The sequence below is a fragment of the Argopecten irradians genome, chromosome 14 (genome assembly GCF_041381155.1).
Source record: "Argopecten irradians isolate NY chromosome 14, Ai_NY, whole genome shotgun sequence".
Lineage (NCBI taxonomy): Eukaryota > Metazoa > Mollusca > Bivalvia > Pectinida > Pectinidae > Argopecten > Argopecten irradians.
The window spans coordinates 28,507,877-28,531,062 of record NC_091147.1 but is presented as its reverse complement, the minus strand read 5'-3'; the positions used below and the strand labels follow the sequence as shown (position 1 = coordinate 28,531,062).

At 35.1% G+C, this 23,186-nt stretch overlaps 2 protein-coding genes across 3 annotated transcripts in view; one reads left to right on the top strand and one right to left on the bottom strand.

Moving 5' to 3' along the window:
- Positions 1-23,186, bottom strand: part of LOC138306923 (uncharacterized) — a 167,958-nt gene that overhangs the window by 56,233 nt on the left and 88,539 nt on the right. The window contains exon 1 of one of the 2 annotated variants that reach the window (XM_069247493.1): positions 9,446-9,604. The exons of the other annotated variant lie outside the window; for it this stretch is intronic. The gene's annotated coding sequence lies outside the window, so the exon portion shown is untranslated. Of the gene's footprint in view, positions 1-9,445; positions 9,605-23,186 lie in introns of those variants that run through there. 2 annotated transcript variants of the gene reach the window in all.
- The window catches only part of LOC138306924 (uncharacterized), a 241,467-nt gene continuing 228,044 nt past the window's right edge, over positions 9,764-23,186 (top strand). The window contains 1 exon segment of the mRNA XM_069247495.1: positions 9,764-10,243. Coding sequence (XP_069103596.1) covers positions 9,965-10,243 — 279 coding nt within the window. The 5' untranslated portion in view covers positions 9,764-9,964.

The following is a 23,186-nucleotide window of genomic DNA, read 5'->3' as shown; positions in this document are numbered from 1 at the left end:
ATAATGGCCAGAACTGGAGTCTGAGATCGAAATCCTTACTTTTAAATTTTTTTCGTAGAAAAGAGGAAAAAAGATTAGGGTCGGGGTAAAAAATTGGGGTAAGTCGGGTAATCCTAAACAGACATATTATTTTTTTTGCCTTATAGGACACCTTCATCTCCATGCGGGCCAAGATGTAGGGGCTCTAATTCATGTTGATATAGATATATAATCAGTTAACACCAGATCAAAAATGTTTGATGAACTAGATGGCATTTAAGTTAAGTTCTTTGACATTGTTATATATATGTCAAGGCTGATAGATAATCAACTACTTGAACTTGTATCAAACAAATATTGGCGAGGAGTGTTTGTGGCCTTACGGTAGACGACTGTAACACACAGATCATATTGTTGATCAAACACTTGGAGTTTATCTGGACAAACAGTTTAGCAGGTTAGATTTACAGTCCCTCACCGCAGGGCACACACAATGCAGATCCACCTTCAAACAGGATCCACAGTGCTCCCCCCTTTTTCACCTGTCTTAATTGTAATTTACAGGTGTATCAATGCACAGGTAAATCGTTACACAGGTGACCACTTCAATATGGAAGGCGTCCTTCTAAAAATGGTCAATATTGTGGTTTGTGTGGTCAAAGATATCACCATAGCATAACAGTCTCACTTTGAGGTTTCCGACATAATTTACTGTCTCACCTTTGATACTATATTAAGCCAGTTAAAGTGCAATGTGAACCTAGCTGATTTAGATAGGTTTCTTTAGTGTTGTAAAATAAAGCATAAAGCAAAATTGGAGATACTATATATAAAGAACAACTTTGCTTTTAAGAATGGAGGAGGTGGAAATATCAGATTAAACATCAGGAATTCTGGATCTCCATGGAAACAGACAAACAATTGTATTGTTGTCTGGATCTCCATGGAAACAGACAAACAATTGTATTGTTTTCTGGATCTCCATGGAAACAGACAAACAATTGTATTGTTGTCTGGATCTCCATGGAAACAGACAAACAATTGTATTGTTGTCTGGATCTCCATGGAAACAGACAAACAATTGTATTGTTGTCTGGATCTCCATGGAAACAGACAAACAATTGTATTGTTGTCTGGATCTCCATGGAAACAGACAAACAATTGTATTGTTGTCTGGATATCCATGGAAACAGACAAACAATTGTATTGTTGTATTACTTAATATACATGTGATAATCCCTAGATAGGTTTTAGTGACCTCCTTGAATGATGGTGGAACAAAACCTATTGGTCAATGTATATTATGATTATCAAAATCAGGTTTAGCTTCAATCCTTAAATTCACCTATTATTAACGATCTAAGTCTTTACCCCCATGTCAGAACTCTTAGCAAGCTTTATTTCCGATATTGGGATACAAAAAAATCTGTGACAACCTATAAATACCGACCACCTGGCTAATTAGTCCACATTCTTGGACTCTGGACTCAGAAAGTAAATTTCAACACAATATGACCTGGCATGTATAGTCCCAAAATGGCTATAAAGACAATTTTTCTAGGTCCTTTGGGTAGTCTTTACAGTGTTATAGTTTGTCTACAGGAGCTGGTGATATATAGTTCATCAATTTGTGTCAGAGGAGGAAATACTGATGATGTGTAGACAAAGTTCCAGAAAGTTACACCCAATATACTACTTTGTCGTAAATGACTAACTTTGTCCCAAGTTTGGCTTACAAAGCATGCCTTGTCTGGTATGAGACAATGTACACATACTGCGCTATGCACGCTTCATCCTCTTTGACTCCCGTATCAGGAAATAGACGGAAATTTGTCACCTTTTAAGTCACATTTTGACTCTTTGTGAGTTTGTACGTATAACGGAACAGGGAAACAAACCTCGGGACGATTGTACTGGCTCAATTTCAAACATACACTATTACAGACATAATGAAGCGTGTTTGATTTGTTTAATAAAGCAGTTGTAATACATATGATTTTTCCTTAGATGAATTATAATCAATGAATAAGGCTTTAAATGTATACACTTATGAATTATTTCAACGCTGATTAACATCTCGACATGCTTCGGGACTACTACGAGACAGGAAACTACCTACAACCTTACAATTAGAGCTTTGAACAGCTCAATCGCACTTCAATCCTGAAGACAACCTGTTGTAAGAGACAGGTATTTATCTGTTATAATTGGCGTTTAAAGTCAGAGCTGCCCTCGACCCATTGAATCTCCCCAAGATTAAGTGATTAGACATTGTTGGCCTGACCAGTGAATGAAAGAGGAATATGAAATTGATAAATCTGAGAAGGAAAGCCCCTTGTATTACCTATATACAGACGTGAGTGTTGACTCTCTGCGTCTTTGTTTACCTTCTGGAAAACTGTAAGTGATTAATCGGCCATTGGACCCAGTAATAGCTGTTGCTCCAAGGTGTGTTCATGACACCATGAACCCCTTCCTACACAGCGTGAATGCTATATTGTATAAATCCCCGGTTCTTCTTTACCTTCACATATGGTTTATTCTCCTTTATTCAAAATTATCTATGTGCTCCATTTATAATATATAGGCCGAGATATTTTTCTGAAAGTAAGTCAACTTTCACTTTGAAATGGTATCAATTATATGTTTCTTCTGCATTATTACTTAGTATTCATATTTAAAGATGCTCCATCGCTGTAGAATGGTATTTTTTTTCTATCAAAAACAGGAGCAGACAAAAGTTACTTACTTTACATGTGACCATTACCATCATTGAAAAGTTTGAACTTCTTATTTTACTTAAAGATAAAAATATTTAAAATAATTAATTTTGTCCCAAAAATACATCCATGGCACTATGCCCTATATGGAATGAAGTACTGATTGCACATGTACCAAAAGCAATATAAATTATTGCGTTTGTGTTAATTAGACAGATAGTTATACATGATAAAACATCAGTTATTGTTCAAATGATGGGTATTATTTATACTCTGTCTGCGGTGGAGCATCTTTAACCAATGCATAAATAATTTATATCAAAAATTATTTTTTCCACCACTTCCTTCTCCAAATCCATTCTAAATCCTGTCAATAAATGCTATCGGATCTATATCAGATGGCTTTCTTATACATGCATTGCTGACAAGCTCTATAAGATATATTTCCTATGTACATGACACAATGCAGATCGACTGGGCCACAAATCTCTTTCCAATTAAAACCATGTCTTTCCACTACAGTCATTCAGAGTTTACGACAAAATCCGCAAGATCTGGATGTAAATGTATTACGTATTGCTACATTTTGTCAGATTTGTCGCATAAAGAAGATTTGAAAACTGTACTGTACGGAAACTAGGCGTGAATTATAGTACATGCACTTTCAACAGTCACGATTCTGTTGAGCTGGTGCCATGATGAAATCAACTTAGAGATTGAAATCTTCTGGCCTTTCCCCATATAGAGATTTATTCTGGTGTTCTGATCTTTATTCCTGGAGATTTTAAATTGAATCAGAATTTGTGATAGTAGAAGTCTCCATTGCTGACTGTTTCTTGCATTTCAATGGAAGCTATATAAAACTTAAAATACACATAATATTATAACTTATAAATCTATCTTCATATTTGATTAGAGTAGTAAAACAAGGGCATGTATGTTTTGGGAGGCTGCTGTATATTTGTATTGTGTCTCCTTGTGATTATGTGTTTTAGGAGGCTGTGGTGTGTTAGTGTTGTATCTCCTTGTGATAGTATGTTTTGGGAGGCTGCGGATCAAAAGGCTTTCTTATACATGCATTGCTGACAAGCTCTATAAGATATATTTCCTATGTACATGACACAATGCAGATCGACTGGGCCACAAATCTCTTTCCAATTAAAACCATGTCTTTCCACTACAGTCATTCAGAGTTTACGACAAAATCCGCAAGATCTGGATGTAAATGTATTACGTATTGCTACATTTTGTCAGATTTGTCGCATAAAGAAGATTTGAAAACTGTACTGTACGGAAACTAGGCGTGAATTATAGTACATGCACTTTCAACAGTCACAATTCTGTTGAGCTGGTGCCATGATGAAATCAACTTAGAGATTGAAATCTTCTGGCCTTTCCCCATATAGAGATTTATTCTGGTGTTCTGATCTTTATTCCTGGAGATTTTAAATTGAATCAGAATTTGTGATAGTAGAAGTCTCCATTGCTGACTGTTTCTTGCATTTCAATGGAAGCTATATAAAACTTAAAATACACATAATATTATAACTTATAAATCTGTATCTTCATATTTGATTAGAGTAGTAAAACAAGGGCATGTATGTTTTGGGAGGCTGCGGTATATTTGTGTCTCCTTGTGATTATGTGTTTTAGGAGGCTGTGGTGTGTTAGTGTTGTATCTCCTTGTGATAGTATGTTTTGGGAGGCTGCGGTATATTCGTGTTGTGTCTCCTTGTGATAGTATTTTTGGGAGGCTGTGGTATGTTAGTGTTGTGACTCCTAGGATCCTAAATTTAGTTGCCTTTTATGACCATGCAATGGTGGCAGCAGGTATAATTTTAACACCTTACCTGCATTTTACAAGAAAATTAACAGAAATCTATTAAGTAACATTTCCTTGTGCCACTGAATACAACATTTCTCAAAAAACTTTTTTTTTTTTGTAAGATATTGTCTACAAAAAAAAACCATTATTATGACGATAGTGAAATATCATGAGATTTCAAAGAGATTTAAATTCTAAATCTTGAAACATTGAAGACTGTTAATTGCAGATAAATAGATATATGCTGGTGTGTGTTTTTACCTGCGGGTACCATATCCTAGTAATGGCAGCATTAACAAGGCTATAAATCAGGTCTGAAGCTTTCAGCTATGGAAACATATCCCTGAAGTCCTTACCAACTGACATTTTTGTTGAATTTTGTTATCATGTTGATTTAACATAGATTCCATGACAGTTTTATGACTAATACATTTGGTGTCATCATGGCATTTGATTCCCATACGAATAGAGATGTTACAGACATCTAGCTGGCTCATGATTGGTTTCCAAAACACATATTCAGTGTATATGTACCTTCAACTCAAACTGTTTCCTCTGAAACTTAAAGTGAACAGTCGGCAAAGAAAACCAGTTTAAATGCAGTTATTGGTCATCCAAAAGTCCTTACATATCAAAACGATGGTCAAGTTCTACTGATGTTGTCCAATTTTGAACAATGAATTTATCCCGGGAGTATGTTGTAGGATTCCTGTGATAAAAATTAATTTCTTTGAATGCAGAGCGATTTTAATGGGAAATAATTGGTGAGTACGAAGGAATAAAATGTGTTTGCCGGGATCTGGAAAGCGATGTTACAAACGTATGACGTCACAGAAGGGACGGTCTACATTAATATGTGGATATAAATATCAAATGAATGGAAATAGCTATATATTTTAGCTAGCTCGCTATCAGTCTCAACATATCTAAGACACCATACTTGAAACTTTTCTAATGATATTATTTACTTCAGATTCATTGAATAATTCAAAGTCAAGCAAAAACAAGGGCAGACAACTCTGGAAAGCCAAACTGTGTAGAATTAGAGTACATTCATTGATGCAGCATAAAAAAGAAAAATTATCTGATCCATTGACATATTGTTATCAATTTGATGTACATTCAGGACATGATAACATTCATTGTTGTTTTACGATACAAACACCTGTGGACACAGTACAGGTGTCGTTAACAAGTGTCGTTAACATGTATCAGAATCACAGGTAAGGTCAGCAAACAGGTGGTCTGGTAAGGACAAGCATGACAAAGCAAAATCAATCAACCATGAAGTTGAGGGATGACCATCTATAACTGATAATATAACGTATTGAATGGAAACACACCATCTATAGCCAAAGTAGATATAATGTATATTGGAACTTAACACAGCCTTCAGTGTATATAAGCTACATGTATAAAGGACGACCATAGTGTGTATAGAAGTTTCCAGGTTCCACTCTTGTCAGCATCAGATTAATTTAGAAGTACTTGAAACAAATCTGATCAATGCAAATTCTGATTTCAGATTTACAATAAGAAATCAATAATATTTATGTTCCGTAATAGAAATTAATAACAAATGTCTAAAGAGAGATCACTCTTCCCAAATGACTAAAGGGAGATCACTCTACCCAAATGCCTATCGGGAGATCCCTCTACCCAAATGATTAAAGGGATACCACTCTACCCAAATCACTATAGGCGGATCCCTCTACCCAAATCACTATAGGGGGATCCCTCTACCCAAATGATAAAAGGGATACCACTCTACCCAAATCACTATAGGGGGATCCCTCTACCCAAATGATTAAAGGGATACCACTCTACCCAAATCACTATAGGGGGATCCCTCTACCCAAATGATTAAAGGGATACCACTCTACCCAAATCACTATAGGGAGATCCCTCTACCCAAATGATTAAAGGGATACCACTCTACCCAATCACTATAGGGGGATCCCTCTACCCAAATGTCTTAAGGCATATCACTCTACCCAAATGACTAAAGGGAGATCATTCTAGTCAAATGTCTGAAGGGAGATAACTCTTCTCAAATGACTTAGGGGAGATTACACTATCCGAATGACTAAAGGGAGATCACTCTACTAAAATGACTTAAGGGAGATCACTTTATTGAAAATATATATACTAAAGGGAGATCACTCTACTCAAATGACTACATGGAGATCACTTTACCCAATAGACTAAAGGGAGATCACGGTCTCAGACCAGCATAATATCCAGCACTCAAATAATTAGTTTGTAAGAAAACATCTTCAAATCACTTTTTGTTTTATTACACTAATTTTAATTGAATTTAACAGTATGATCTTTGATCTGTTCTGCTATAATTGCCTTGAAATAGAAAGAACACATATGATGATTTGGATTGGGAAACAAATTGTTTTATGGAGATGGAAAGAATTCTAAATCATCTGATAATGCTTACAGACCGGTCATTCATGCACATGCTGTCCCACTGCGTGATCCTAAAAGGTGACTAAAGATCAGATGTTTTCTCTGCTTTTGAATGGCTTGACATTGCCTCATTTGGCCATAAGTCGAATGCTCTCCCCTTTGAGGAAGGCCAATCAGTATTTTTTTTTTACTGCCAACTTCATCATTCTTTAAGATTTAATTTAGAAAGACTTTTTGGTATTCATGTTGACAAAATGATATAGCTGGCATGCAGGCATGTTCCATTCTTGAACACTTCTACAGGATGTTAAAGAGGAGAAGAATTTTTGTATACAATCTGTACCTGCTTCCATAAATTACTGTCAGAGTGAATGTTTCCACTTTTGTTTTATTTTTAGAATCTTAAACACTCTTGATTCTTTACACTCTCTAAACAAAAGGCCCTGCTCTCACATCTCGCTTCTCTTCTGATACTTATACCGTATTTGACCCAATAAGCGTCCATGGTCAGGGCATTTAAAAAATTGAAAAAAAATGAAAAAGTGCTTAAAATATAGACAAAATTATTGCAAACTTATACAATTTTGGTCTTTATTTATGTCCAGGCAATTGAAATTGAGGCCTCAAATGGCAGACGGACACTTATATGAACATACGCGCTTATTGGGTCAAATACGGTACTAAATATATTTGATTCTCTCTTAATGATAATGATGGTGATGATGAAATTTATGGATTAAAATATTTTTTTTTTTGAAAACTTAAAAAAAACTACAAGCTTGAAACAAAGAATGATAATTGCTTGTCTTTCAAATTTAACAATTTCCAGTTTCAATTTCAGCAATATTGGGATAATAAATAATAGTGTTACAATACTTAAATTATTCTTTGACTACCAGCACATGATTTTCAATTGTTAAGAAAAAACCCAACAAATGTCGATCAATACTTGTTATCCAATTTGATTAGTTAAAATCTTAATCCTATCTAAATGCAATCAAGATTGATTCAAAACCTCGAATTCAAATGTACTGCTAGGATAACTATTCTTGAAATATAATATTTAAAATTTTATCTAAAATGCATTTATAACAGTTCAAGAAAGAATTTAGAATACAAAATAGTCAAGAAGTGTGTGTCACATTAAGATAGGTAATTAATTGTAGTATTAATTATTAATTAAAACATAATTATTGGACCAATTATTAACTTTATAAACATCTTATACATTTAGTATTTTGCTACATGCAAGTGCATTATGGTAAAAATTAAAAGAAAATCAAACAATGAACACAATACTAAGCATTAAATATGAAACTGTACATATGACAACAATCATTCTGCGTTTGTATTTAAATTTAGTCAATTTACAAAGGCATTTTAATTTTATAAAGTAGGTAAATATCTAATGTATTAATTAATGTGAAATATTGTGCTTGTGTTCAATGTGAATACTATATAGGTTCATCTTTTACCTCGACATTACTTTTCATCCACCCCTTTCCAACTTTATCAGTGAGTATACAACCCCCCCCCCTCCCCACCATACACACACCTTATCATGAACAACTGCTGCCTCTGTTTACCTGTTGATTACTGCACACCTATCAATTTCACCTGTCTGGCAGTATACATTGTATTAGGCTGTCTTCCCACACCTCATGATTGGCACCTTAAACTTCAAAGAGCTCAGTGACCTTTGAACCCAGTTATATATGGGGTCAAGGGATCTATTTATCTCCTTAGTGTGTATGATCACTGATACAGCCCCTACTGACCCCCTGGGGCAGCCCCTAAACAAATCAGTCCCTCCCCCCTCTGTACTCAAGTGGCTACACACCTGAATACAGTGTAAATAACAATACTGGTCTCATGTTAATCGAGATCCTTATTGAATAGAAATAGCCACTGATCACCTGTGGTTAAACAGTAAACGTACTATTATGTCACTTCTCAACAAAACCACTGGTCAACATTTAACTACCACACATAAATCCTCTTCACTTGAGTAAGTCTTCATTTAAATTAATTAGGTTCTAAATACACCAATACACCAGCAAGGTGCTTTAAACTTTGTAACATTGTATAACAATGTTTATCCCGTCTAATCCCTGTGTAAAAACTAAACAATGTTACGGAAAACAAACTAATACATTTAGCTAATATACTGACATAAAATGTTGCAATAATGTTTCAACTGTTTCACGTATAATGATTCCCTCTGCACCCTCAAATTCGACGTTCCGACAAAATAAATCTTATCTAGTCTACGAAATGTCGGTTTAGATGAGACGAGAATTACAGTGTCATTTTCTACTTTTGACAAGACGTATCTACACACGCTAAATTCACATACATACAAATTATTCGGATCTATGATCTTAAGGTTTTCGTGAACATGCGACCGACACGAGTCGCTGTGGTTTATGGTATATATTAGTCTATGTTAGATAAATAAAATATCGGTGTAGATAAAATTTACCTTCGATTCTAAACATCTTACCCTTTATCCGAAATAAAATCCAGCAACTTTTTACTCGTCTCCATCGATGACAACACATCTGAGCTCGTCTACATGACAAGAAACGATGACCTTCGTCAGAATTCTAGCAGCCGCTAAATTTTTCGGGGATTGGAGACAGCAGTCAGAACTTGTAACATGATAGTTAAATCAATTGAACTCCCTCCTTCGTCGAGCGACAAACCTTTAAAATATCTTCATTTGTCTTTGCATATGAAGCATAATTTCCGCTCTGTTTATACTCATTTTATCTATAAGATTATTTCTAGACAATTCGCGATAAATAATTTGGATACTTAATTGATCAAGAAGGCTATATATAGACAGGTGGAAGGAGTGAGCTCGGTAGAAGGCACAGCCGTGTTGTACCCTTCTGGGTCAAATATACGCTTACACAGGGCTAAAACATGTTCTGTGACGGCCCATGCTAGTGTCACTAGTCCGCTGTATCGTTATAACAGTTTGGCAAAATTCCCACCTCAAAAACCAAAGTTTGGAAACATGGATACCACTAGTCGACTTGGAATTATATTGTGGATTTATTCGAGTATTTGTGTACAGTTGACATTCACGGAAAAAAGTATTTCGACGGCAAAGTTGCACCCTATCACCAACAACGACGGTTTAAAGTTCGGGAGTACGATATTGAAACCTTACATGGGGAATCGTCTACATGAAGATTACGAACGTGCTATGGAAATGTATCGACACTACCAAATCTTAAATGTGCCGTCAAAATCGTCCATGGAGCTTGATATCAACCTTGAATTAAATACCAAGGTAAGCGTGTTTAAATTAAATTACAATTTTATTTTGAATCTTTACGTACATGTTCATTTATGTGTGTCTCTCTCGACGAGACCCCAACTTATTTTGCATATGCGATAAACATTTTATACTGTGACACACTGCGCCCAACTGAGATTCGAGTCGGAGCAAGAAAGGAAATTTAAAATATATTTTATTGTATATTACATGACAGCATTATTCCCAAGGATATTTGGTGTAAAAAGTCAAAATGATTGTATAATTAATTATAATCATGCATGTTTACTTTGGAACTGGTAATGAACTTTTAGTGTTTACTCTATTTGATCAAGTTGATCTAGAAGTTGTAGCCAACTTATAATTTAAACGTAACAGAAAGTCATGATTGTGAAAAAATGGATTTGTTATTGCATGATGTGTGCATTTTAAACAGAAATGTTGCATTATTCCTTCTACCTGTGCTACATAGGAGTAAACACTATTAAATTGTTTATTATTAAATTATGCTGGTTTTGTTTACATTTCATTGCAGCATACAAATGGACAACTTTAAAATCTGATTTTCGATTCTATTTTCACAAAAGGACTATTCATGCATGTAATATGAAATAGCTATAGAATTGAAATTATTTTTCCCTTTAAATTTTGACACTTTAACACAAAAAGGTTGAAAATAAATTGAACTATTAAATATTAATTAATATTTTGGCAAGTACTGTTTAAATTAGAAAAAAATGTTTTGTATTTTTGAAAATGGCTTATTCACATGAATCGACAGTGATCTTCTCAGATTGTATAGCCCAACCATTACACACATTGACATGCACTGTATATATATATTTTTGTAATGATATTCAAAGCTTTCTCGTATTATGATAATTCATTAACACAGTACAGTATATAGGTAATAACAGTTATGAATCATATTATTAGTTGATAGGGAGTGTATGTAGACGTCTGAAAGTGAATATAAAGCAGACTAGGGTTACAAAATACATGTGACTGAAGACCAATTCACACACAAACTCGCCCACCATATCTAACATAGCCCTCCCTAACTAATTACCATATCCGACACATTAAGCGCCCCCTATAAGCACTCCTCCTTTATTAGCCCTAAATTTCAATTAAAGTGTCTTAATTGATTTCTTTTGCAAATTGATTGATGTCTTACTTTGTCCAGTAATTTTATAAAAACTAGACTAGACCTATTTCTTATTCCCATCCCCTTATTTGTTTTAATTTTTTAGTACCATGGGTGCTTATTGGGTGGAATATGGTATAATGATAAACTTATTGGGTGGAATATGGTATAATGATAAAGATTTGTGGACATTTCCAACCTTGTCAGCTAGACTACACTGACAGATACAAACCTTTAATATAAATTGAGGTAGCAGGTTCTCTGCTGTCTCTTTATACTGAGGAAAGTCAAGGTGTCCTTAAAGCTGAGATTGAAATCATGACTGAAAGTTATATGCAGGTTTCTGTATTACTGGTAGATCCCCAGAAAGCTACTGTCTGAAAATATGCTGGCTTTAGATATGATGGAACTTTTGTATCAAAACTAGAATATGCTAGCATTTGTTTTAATCTGCATGAAATATGCCTTCAGATAAAATAAAACTGAAAAATGCTTGCAATATATATATATCCTTGCTAACATATAAGAGACAGGATGCATATATGCTGCTGTAAAAATGCCATATATGCATTTAAATTAATTCCTTCACCCCTGAAATTTTACAATGGACTGTTTTAGTCTTTGGTTTAGAAGAGTCTAAATGTGTCTTTAGGGGTAAATGAGTTACAATTTGTTAATTACTTATGAGGTGTTAGTACATGTATAAGGAACATAGACTGGAATCAATCGTATTGGATGTCGATCTTCTGAGTTGATTATACATACAGCATGTTGGTGAACAATGTAATGTTTCTAAGGTGTAATTAACTTATCTTTGAGCTGACATAAGATGCTGAAAATGGTGACATCTGATGGGTGTGCCTTTGATGAGTGTGGGCTATGTCATTGGTGATCAGAGGCTTAATACAAGATTGGTTAAAACCTACGTGTTTCATTGTGAACGTAAATGAACTTAGTTGTTGATTGGTCAGAAGTTTTGTTTCCTTGCATTGATTGGTCAGAGGTTTTGATGCCTTGCATTGATTTGTCAGAAGTTGTGATGCTTTTCATTGATTGGTCAGAAGTTTTGATGTTTTATATTGATTGGTCAGATTTTTGATGCCTTGATTGGTCAGTTATATAAATGCCTTATTTGTATCAATTAATTTGTAATCAATTACTTGTTCAAGGATTTTATTACCTGAAAAAAAGCAAAAAAAAACTGGTAATGATTGGGCAAGTTGCTGATGCTATAGGCATTGGTTGATCCATGTAAAAACATATTCCTTGATCTTGTGGAAAACATTGTATCTTTATAGTGGAAGAATTATTCCTTCCATTGAGTAAAATTAGCTGTGAGTTATGTTTTTGGTTATTGAATATAAATAGGTAGATTAATCTTTAGAGTAAATTCAATAGTTTTTTCTCCGATTTAGGATTTTGCAACCATAAACAAATTTCTAATCTTCTGCTGCTTCTCGCTGTAATTGGAAAACTGTGGACGATTTATAAAACACCATTTAAAATGCATTTAGATATGATTATTTAACAAGCATTGCTGAACTTCAGCTACAGTTAGAGAATTTTACGTTTGAATGGATAAAAAATGGTATTGGGCAAGTCAATTGAATTCACATAATATAGAGCCCGATGTTGGGTTGAGTATTTAATTTACTGTATTTAGAGAATCGGTCCCCTTATGCTGGTAGCTGAATGCTAAGTATGAGAAAATACCACCATCATTTTGAGAAATGACTTGATTCGTCTTAATTTATTGTTAATTTGATGGTAATGAAACGCCAAATATCGCTCCGTTTTCTTAACATTAACAACATGTGAAATTCGTTTTCTTGATGCAGACTTAAACCAGAAACAGAGCATGGCTGTGTATTTAAGAATCATGTGTCAAAAGATCCAAACGTTTCCCTGCTAAGAAGTTCAAACTGTAGGTAGTATTTATCTTTGATGCTATTTCATTAATTTTAATGTAAAATTTTAATATTGGTGCTTTAACCTTTCAGTCAGAGTGGCTGATTGGTTAAAGTGTCAGACCACGACTAGTGTCAAACCACGACTTACAAACTTGTCTGACATTCTATAGCTAGCTTACTGTCTCTGGGTTACAGTGGCTGAGTGGTTAAGGTGTCTGACATTTTACCATTAGCCCTCCACCTCTTGGTCACAGTGGCTGAGTGGTTAAGGTGTATGACATTCTACCACTAGTCCTCCACCTCTGGGTTACAGTACGTGACAGAGTGGTTAAGGTGTCTGACATTCTACCACTAGACCTCCACCTCTGTGTTACAGTGACAGAGTGGTTAAGGTGTCTGACATTCTACCACTAGACCTCCACCTCTGGGTTACAGTGACTGAGTGGTTAAGGCGTCTGACATTCTACCACTAGCCCTCCACCTCTGTGTTATTACAGTGACAGAGTGGTTAAGGTGTCTGACATTCTACCACTAGACCTCCACCTCTGGGTCACAGTGACTGAGTGGTTAAGGCGTCTGACATTCTACCACTAGACCTCCACCTCTGGGTCACAGTGACTGAGTGGTTAAGGCGTCTGACATTCTACCACTAGACCTCCACCTCTGTGTTACAGTGGCTGAGGGGTTAAGGTGTCTGACATTCTACCACTAGACCTCCACCTTAGGGTTACAGTGACAGAGTGGTTAAGATGTCTGACATTCTACCACTAGACCTCCACCTCTGTGTTACAGTGGCTGAGGGGTTAAGTTGTCTGACATTCTACCACTAGACCTCCACCTTAGGGTTACAGTGACAGAGTGGTTAAGATGTCTGACATTCTACCACTAGACCTCCACCTCTGTGTTACAGTGACAGAGTGGTTAAGGTGTCTGACATTCTACCACTAGACCTCCACCTCTGGGTCACAGTGGCTGAGTGGTTAAGGTGTCTGACATTCTACCACTAGCCCTCCACCTCTAGCTGTGTTACAGTGGCTGAGGGGTCAAGGTGTTTGACATTCTACCACTAGCCCCCCACCTCTGGGTTACAGTGACAGAGTGTCTTTTATCAGATGGTTATCATTCTAACATTCTACCATTCTTCACTGCTTCTGAATGATGTCTCTGCTAACTCATGAAAGGTATACAAAGAGTAGGTGTATGTCCAGACAATATGCTAATTACCTTGACCATTCCTGTACAATTGACACAGGTAAGACGATCATTATTGTGATTTGAGGGTCTATAAGTGACATGACTGTCTTACACACACACACACATGTATCGGTGATACTTAATGTTTCTAACACATTCTACTGTTTTCATTCTTGTGCCTATTTTGAGTAAGATAACTCTTGATGCATGTACTGTATTTGACTCAATAAGCAATCAAGGCGTTTAAAAAATTGAAAAAAAAATGAAAGGGTGCTTAATAAGATAAAATTGCTGCAAACCTATAGCAGAATTACTGGCATACCAATAGCTGATCTACAACATATATAAAGTCACTTGGATAAAGCCCTGAGAGAAATCTTCCTTTAGATTGCATAGAACTATGTATTGTTGCTGTCATCTTGCTCAATTTGTTTGTTCAATTCTGAACCTTCCCATGAAGACAACCCATATGAGCTGGTGAGACTTTTATTGTTTTCTATTTGAATTAGATTCTTTAAGTCATTAATGGAGAAGTCATTTTCTCTACCAATTTTGAAGATGTTGTACTCACAAACGAAAGACAAAGTTAAATCGATACCTGTTGACAAGAGCAGAAAACTTTATTTCTTCTCATTAAGAGAAGTGAATTCTAATTCTCTTGATAATAAGGGAAGAGGATATAACTCCTAATCCTTGTTACCAACAAGAGCAATTACCCATAAGAACTGTTCACAAGGACAGATAATGCATAGGGAGATTACTCTAAATTCCTGCTCACAAGTACAACAGGCGATCACTTTAAATTCCTGTTCATATATCTAAATTTCTTTCTCAAAGGGAGATAACTCTAAATTTCTATTCACAAAGGGAGATAATTCTAAATTATATGTTCACAAGGGAATATAACTTTTAATTCCTGTTCACAGGTACAAGAGGAGAGCACTTTAAATTCATGTTGATACAAGCAGGTACATTTAAATTTCTGTTCACAAGGGGAGAAAATTCTAAATTTCTGTTCCTATGGGTATGTAAGCCTAACTATTCAGCCCCAATTGTGCCCTATGTTATAGGTATATAGGTGTGCAAGCAATAATCGGAGACTGATGTGGTTTTAGAGTGTGTCAAATTAGCAATATGTCTGTCAAGACAGTATGGCGTTTGTTTACTCGCATATGCGAGTAAATTTTGCCAAAGGCGAGTTAAAATTAACGATATATCGCCAAACGGCGAGTAAAAAATTCCTTAATATTTTGTGTTCCGTTCTTTTAGTAATAACACATATCTAATCTGTGTAAGAAAAGCGCTTAAAAGCATAATCACTGCCTGCTGTAAAGCGTCTTGATGACCCTACCTCATGTATCAGTAGCAATATGGCGGCAAAAAGGCCGGGGCAAATCCCCCTGACTTGTTTTGGCTTTAAAAAGTCAAAATAAACAGAGAAAAATGGAAGATTTGACTCGGGATTCATGTGAAAAAAAGGGACTGAAGCCAATACATCGACAGGAAGCAAACGCTTTGACATGGCTGAACAAATGTTGTGATTAAGACATGACAAAGGTACGATGTTTTGAAAGATGTGTGAACAGATTATTAATTGATCAATGGCCGGCAAAACAGACTTTGTGTCAAACTACTGATTGTTACGAAAGAGACAGACCCTTGTGTGACACAGACAGACAGTAAGACATTCATGAAAATGTTATCGCTTCAAGTTCAAACGAAAGTACAGTCGGACACAACTTTCAAACAACGCAAACATTGTGATGCAAAAACATTGCAAGATATGCACATAAAGTTCGTCAATGCATACATGTATAGAATAGCCAAGCCAGAACTAAATTCCAAGCCGCTGGTAGACATATGCAACGAAAAACGGACTATTGGAAGCGTTTACATGACTGCCTGAGGTATTAGGCCCAATTTATTCAATTTAAAATCAAATATAAAAAACCCTAATCAGTGCGATATGAGTTAGTAACTGAATAAATTCGAGATATATTGATAACTACTATACATTTATATATAAATTACTTATATTACCGTATATAGAAATGTAAACAGATTGAAAAATGGTTTAAAACAAAAACGAATCTGAAGTACAAAGGCTGTTTAGTGGGACATTGCAGTTGTTGAATAAAAAGAGTTTAAACCAACACAAAATTATGTTTTTCATGTTTTTAATACTTGTACATGTGTGTATCTGCTTGCTCAATAGTGTAAGGTGTCTCAATAAAGCTCTTAACACATCAAATCAATATGTGAAACTTATAAATTTCTCTTGACAACATTTGGCGAGTAAAATTTAGAGGTCACTAGCCACTTGGCCAGTCATTCCCAAGTGCTACTTTGAGGCCTGAATATGTCTGTCAAGACAGTATGGCGTTTGTTTTAGTGGTCAGTCTTGGGGAACAATTTACACCTCCACATAATTAATAATTTGTCAGATCTAACAGGATCTGAGCTAAGGTGTTACTCCTTGCCATTTCCTGTTGTTGTCCTTTAACTTTGATTCACCTCTGAAAATTTAAAATGAACTGTTCTACACTTTGAACCAGAAGAGCTCAAATGTGTCTTCAGGGGTGATTGAGTTAGATTACTTCATTGTCACAAGAATAGCTATACTCTACCATATATAGATGTATGCTATTGGTGTCTGTTGAATAACAATTGTCTTAGTCTTTCATTGTGAATCCTAGGCATTGAATCTAGTTTGTGGAATAATGAAATATTGACATTTTGTTATCAGCTTGTTTGAGTTGTCATCAGTTATATATCAAAGTGTGAAGAAAGCAATCATAATAGATCAATGGTATCAGGCATATGTCATATCAAATAGGTAGAGTCATTAAGGAGCATAACAGATTTTAGTGGTGGCCAAAAACCTGAGTGCTCAGAGAAAAACCTAAGGTAATTACTATATATAGCAAGAAGACATGACAGAAACATACAGCAGTCTCCCAAAACGCACACATTATACAAAATTCATGGCATGCATGGGGGAAGGGGGAGGAGTAGTGATGATGGGGGGACTGTCAATAGATGACCTTAGCTAATTCAAGGTCAGTTACACCTGACAAATGCTTGGAACAGGTGTCTCTGAGGTTGAGAGCACTTAATGAGTTCAGATAATCCAAAATTCTGCTTTATAAGCTGAATTGACAATTGCTGAAGGAAACAAATGGTTTTATCATCAATGTAGTGAAGAGTTTTGTGTGTTCTCCTGCCAGGGTAGCAGTTTGAAGCCTGGTCACAGGTTGTTGTAGTGTTGTAACGATGGAATGGACCATCAGCACCAGCTGTTACATACAGGGAGGATATTGTGGAGATGAAACAACAGAAGTGTGAACCTTACCTCCAGTTCTGTCTGTTATTCCTATTCAACTATTAATCATTCTATCAAAAAAGCAGGGAAAACGATAGAACTCATGTTTTAAAGCAGCAACAGAAAGCTTTGAAACCCAACTTAAAATGCTATTTGTTTACAAACTTTTGAAAGTTTTGTGGTTTATGATGCTATAAAGAAATGTTTCTTTGACAACAAGGGCCATGCCAAATTTAGCAACTACCATATGTGTAGACTGGCTGAGAATTGGAATGGGTGGGTAGGGTTATAGAGGGAGACTGTTGGATGTGATGCAACAGCTGTATGTCAGACAAATTTTGGTATTTTCACACAATATAAAAATCTTTGTGTGTCAATTATAAGGTTACCAGCTGGTAGCATCAAGCAGCCCAGAATTGTAGTTATAATATCAGCCACAGTGCCATGGATATTAGTTATGATATCAGCCACAGTGCCATGGATATGACAGTGAAAGGCTCGGTAATGTACTGGAGGTAGGCAGAACAGCTAGGTCACAAGCACAGGCACTTAAAGATTTTTGTTTAAAATAAAGCGTTATAGGTTTTACCTCTGGAGTATGCCACTGGCTACTGGTTACTTTATAGAATCATCTTTTTAACCAGTAGCCAGGGTTGTACTCCAAGGGTAATATCTATAACAGCTATATTATATAATAATCTGCAAGTGCCCATATCACAAGGAGAGAAAAAAGACCTTATTCCTTTTACCATATAGTGTTTATTACCAACATTTCCGTATTAAAAAATGAAAAAAGCAACTTACTTCTGTACTCTGCAATATTATATCATATGACTAAATGTCTATACTTTTGAAAAAAATCAATTTTCTATTGCCTAATATTTTATTGACAAAAAGATGTTAAATTGTCAATAGGATCTGACATATCAGACATATATCCTATCTTAGTCTTCTCCTGAAAAGTTTGCTACCTAACGTAACATCACACTCTTCCACGGAAAAGTGACATTGTTGTCACAGTGACAATATAATAAGGTATAGATCAATGACTTATAGCTCTGTGATTTTCAAAACATGGAATAAAAGGCAGCTTATTTCGTTATTTTGAGTATTTCTGATACAGCCAGACTCCACTGTAACTAATAATCCTGTCATATTCGGCGGGAACAAAGGTTACTCTTGAGACGAAGACATGGTGATTGTTAGAAATATAAGGATAATATCGAGCTGTGCTGGTCATTTAGCTGTCTGTGCTGCCATATTTGGTTATGAAGTCTGTCTGCAGAGGTCAGAGGTTAAATTTCTTGTCATTGTTTCATTGTTGTCCCCTCCTGACTGATTATAGGATTTCCCAGGTATCTCTGTCTATAGTATTGGATCATGTTCAAGTGGCTTACATAATACATCTTGGTTAGTTTCATGCCCAAAACATTTCTCCTCATTAAAAATTGGTTCAAACATGTTTGAACATATTAAACTGGATTTACCTGGGCTCTGATAATATTTAATACAATGCTTTTTGGCAAGGTTTTGTCTTTTTGGAACTTTTTGGGCAGAAATGGTTGAGTGCATCAAACTGCACTAGGATTCAAATGAAATCCATGGGTTAAATATCTACTGACAATAGTAGCTCTTGCTGAGTTCCATGACAGATGCTACAGGCCTTGACTCCTATTTAGGTACAGTAAAACAAAATTAATGTGATAGGTATAAAACAACGACCTCGGCTATAACATCCATTGTTTTAAACTCATTGTAATGGTTTTATGTAAACAATAGCAAGGTCGGAGATTCTCCTAGCTGCTGCCAGGAATTAACAGGCACAGTACATACATTTGAATTTTCCTAGTTCATTTCAGCTTCTCCAGTATCAATTCTCTCAAAGAAATGACTTTATATAATGAGACCTCAGGAGTGAATCTATTTCTACAGATGCACAGAGCAGGAATAAACATCTCTATCAAACCTTGTTTGTTAAACTACTGCAGTGGCACTTCTTACTGAACAGAACTTGACAGAGGATTGAGACAAAACACTCTAGGTTTGAAGTGTAGTTTGAAAATCTGCTTACTTTGATTCTGTTACATTTTCATTAAGTATAGGTAATAGGCTATTTCATAATGGTCAACTACGACTAAAGCCAGCCTGTATAGCAATAATGGTAGCTGTGACTAAAGCCAATTCAACCCATGTCAACTACGGCTAAAACCAATTCAACCCTGGTCAATTGTGGCTAAAGCGAATTCAGTCCTTGTCAACTAAGGCTAAAGCCAATTCAACCCTGGTCAACTATGGCTAAAGCCATTTCAGTCCTTGTCAACTAAGGCTTTATTTAGTCAAATCAACCCTGGTCAACTATGGCTAAAGCCAATGAATACAGCCATGGTGAGCTGCTAAAATGCTCATGACTTACAGTTGTATATTGTTATATCATACCATATATTGGAAATTTTCCTATAAAAATTTAATTTTACAACAGAACCAGATCTCTTCAACATGAAGACCTTAAAAATGCTCTATCATCATCAAAATGCCCTGTCCTATTCTTATATATAGAGGTAAACATTTCCAGCTTAAAACAAGGGATCATGGTATCAGAAGTACTGATCAAGATTTCAACTGTGGTAATTGTCATGTGCAATGTGGGTAGACATCCTCATAAAAACTGAACGAGGAAGAATTTCTGAAGTCATCCTCATGAATAATAATATATATTTCTTATGAAATTGAGACAGATTTGATTAAGAGTCTGAGTTCTCCATACATTAATCTCACCCAGGCAGTCGTTACAGATGCATTTCGCCTATTCTTGATAGTAATGTTTCTGGTGCATTCTTCAGGCAAAGGTGACGTAAAAGTATACTATGATACCAGATTATATTTCAAAGCCTTTATTGCTTAGATTTCTTGTATTTGCTATTTGGATCAGTAGAAGTGACCTATAATATGATCCATATGCATGAGCTCGACATTTTTACTTGGTCACAGAAACAGGTGGCCCGTTTATCTCTACCTATGTGTGACTGTACATATCATATATCATAGATTTTTAGGAGATAACTTTTAAAGTAAACATTTGAGTATCTTTTAAAGTGTTTTTGTGCTGTTTTAGTGTAGGCCAAATCCTCGGTGTTAACATACAAACATGTAGATATTTGTATAGTTTATGTATTTTGTGTGTGAAAACCTTCTCGGAAAATGACATGTATAAATTTATGATAGTGCAGATAAAATTTGAAAAAAAAATTGCAGAGGTTTCCTTAGTCATAATCTCTTGTCATTTTTATTTTTTTTTATTATCTATGTAATGTTAGATTTTTATTTCTGTATTAAAATCCTTATAACACAGTCGTATGATAATATGCAAATGACATCAGTGATACATATTTAAACAATTTTAGTAGCTTTTTCGTCTGGACTTTACATAATAGCCTGTAGCATACATTTTTTTCCTTCAAACAATCCGATTTAAGTCATAAAAAATTACTGAATTAGCTACGCTCCTCTAAGCAGTAAAATTGCTCCAGGTATAGTTTTCTTTCAACCTTGACTGCTCATGAAAAAAATCTCTCCTTTGTTCTGTTAATATGAAGTCAGATGCCTTGGGTAGGTTTAGTTCTATGTCTGAAGTATAAATGTATACATATTAAATCTCTTCGTTATAATAATAATCCTTTTTAAAGGTCAAAGGTTAAGTTGTAATATAAGAGGTATCACTACGCCACTCATTATGAAAATAACCTTGTCTTTTAATTAATACAAATTTTAGAAATCAGTTGAAATTTTAATAAGTCTATTTGATCATATAATGATAACCCCATAATATTTAAGATAATGATATGAAAAATTACTTGTTATTAAGTGAAATGAAATAAAACCAATTATATATATATATATATATATATATATATTAAGACCATATAGGGATTGGATTTCGTTTTTATGTTAACCATGCTTGTATGGAGCTATTCCTCTAAGAATATATTCTATGGGGCGCGTTAGTGCCCCATATTGAATATATTCTTAGAGGAATTGCTCCATACAAGCATGGTTAACATAAAAACGAAATCCAATCCCTATATTTACACTCACACAACTTTTTATTTACATTTTATGCAATAAAATCGTCATTTGAAAGTGACGTAATTATTCAATAAAAGTCGGTCAAAAGTGGGAGGAGCTTACTCAATTGAACAGCGAATGATGACTCTTCACGTAAGATAGAATTATTCATCCGCGACGGAAAAAAAAGATCAATATTTTAGTGTAAAATAAACATGACAAACAAAGTAAATTTCAGAGATAATTTTATTTAATCATATCAGAACTTTGAATAGGTATTCAATTTTGCTAAAAGTTAATATATAGCGTAATAACATAAAGTATTTGTACGGCGGCCACATGTGTGAACTCGGTGACCGTAATTGTGCACTGAGGCGAGGCTGACGCGCGCTTACACACTGGAGTTTTCCGAAGTTGTCAAAACACCGATGTTCAAGTAGCTAAATTTGTTTGAGATTGTCGTCTGACTTGACGATATTACATCCTTCGAAGCCATGTGATTATATAATCTACGCTTAGATCCATCGCCATCTATAGATGGAACAACTTCACTTGTGTTCGATGGATACATTGTATTTGTGGTGACGTGTGACTGTCAACACGTGGATTACTAGCGGTGCATGTTTTATAATACACATGATTAAATTCTCAAAGAACAAATACAAGAGAATATGTTTATAACTGACCTAGCTCTGTCAGAGGGTCCCACGCCCGTCAACCCCAAAGACTCGATCGTAGGACACAGACACAGAGGTAATGTTTACATTTGACATCCATCATTTTTAACAAAAATGAAAGCGCTGCACGTCGCCCCGGTCGGGATATTTTTTCCCGTTTCTTTATACAATTGTTCATTTCAAAAATGTTTGTATCATATATAAATATAAAACATATATGTATTGTTTACATTTTCCCCAAATTCTATGAAAAACAGCAATATACACGTAATGTTACGTCAAAATGTAAACAAAGCCATGTGTTTCTTTTAAAAAAAAGTAGCCCCTTTACGTTGCATAGAACATTTTCATACGCAAGTTCAAAGTTCAATGTTACCATGCAGTTATGGTAAACAAAATCGACTAGTACTTACGTATAGTGAACAAGCCTAGCAAGTGTAAATATATAATATAAGTAAAATTTTAATTGTATTTTTTTCATAATGGTATCAATATCTGCAGTGGAATCTATTTATAGTACATGTATAAAACAAAATGAGACAGGACACATCCCTGGCAAGGGCCTTGTCATATATATAATACAGGGTTTAAAAAAAATTATTAAAGCTAAAGTAGAGACTATAAAATACAATACAATGAACATCAA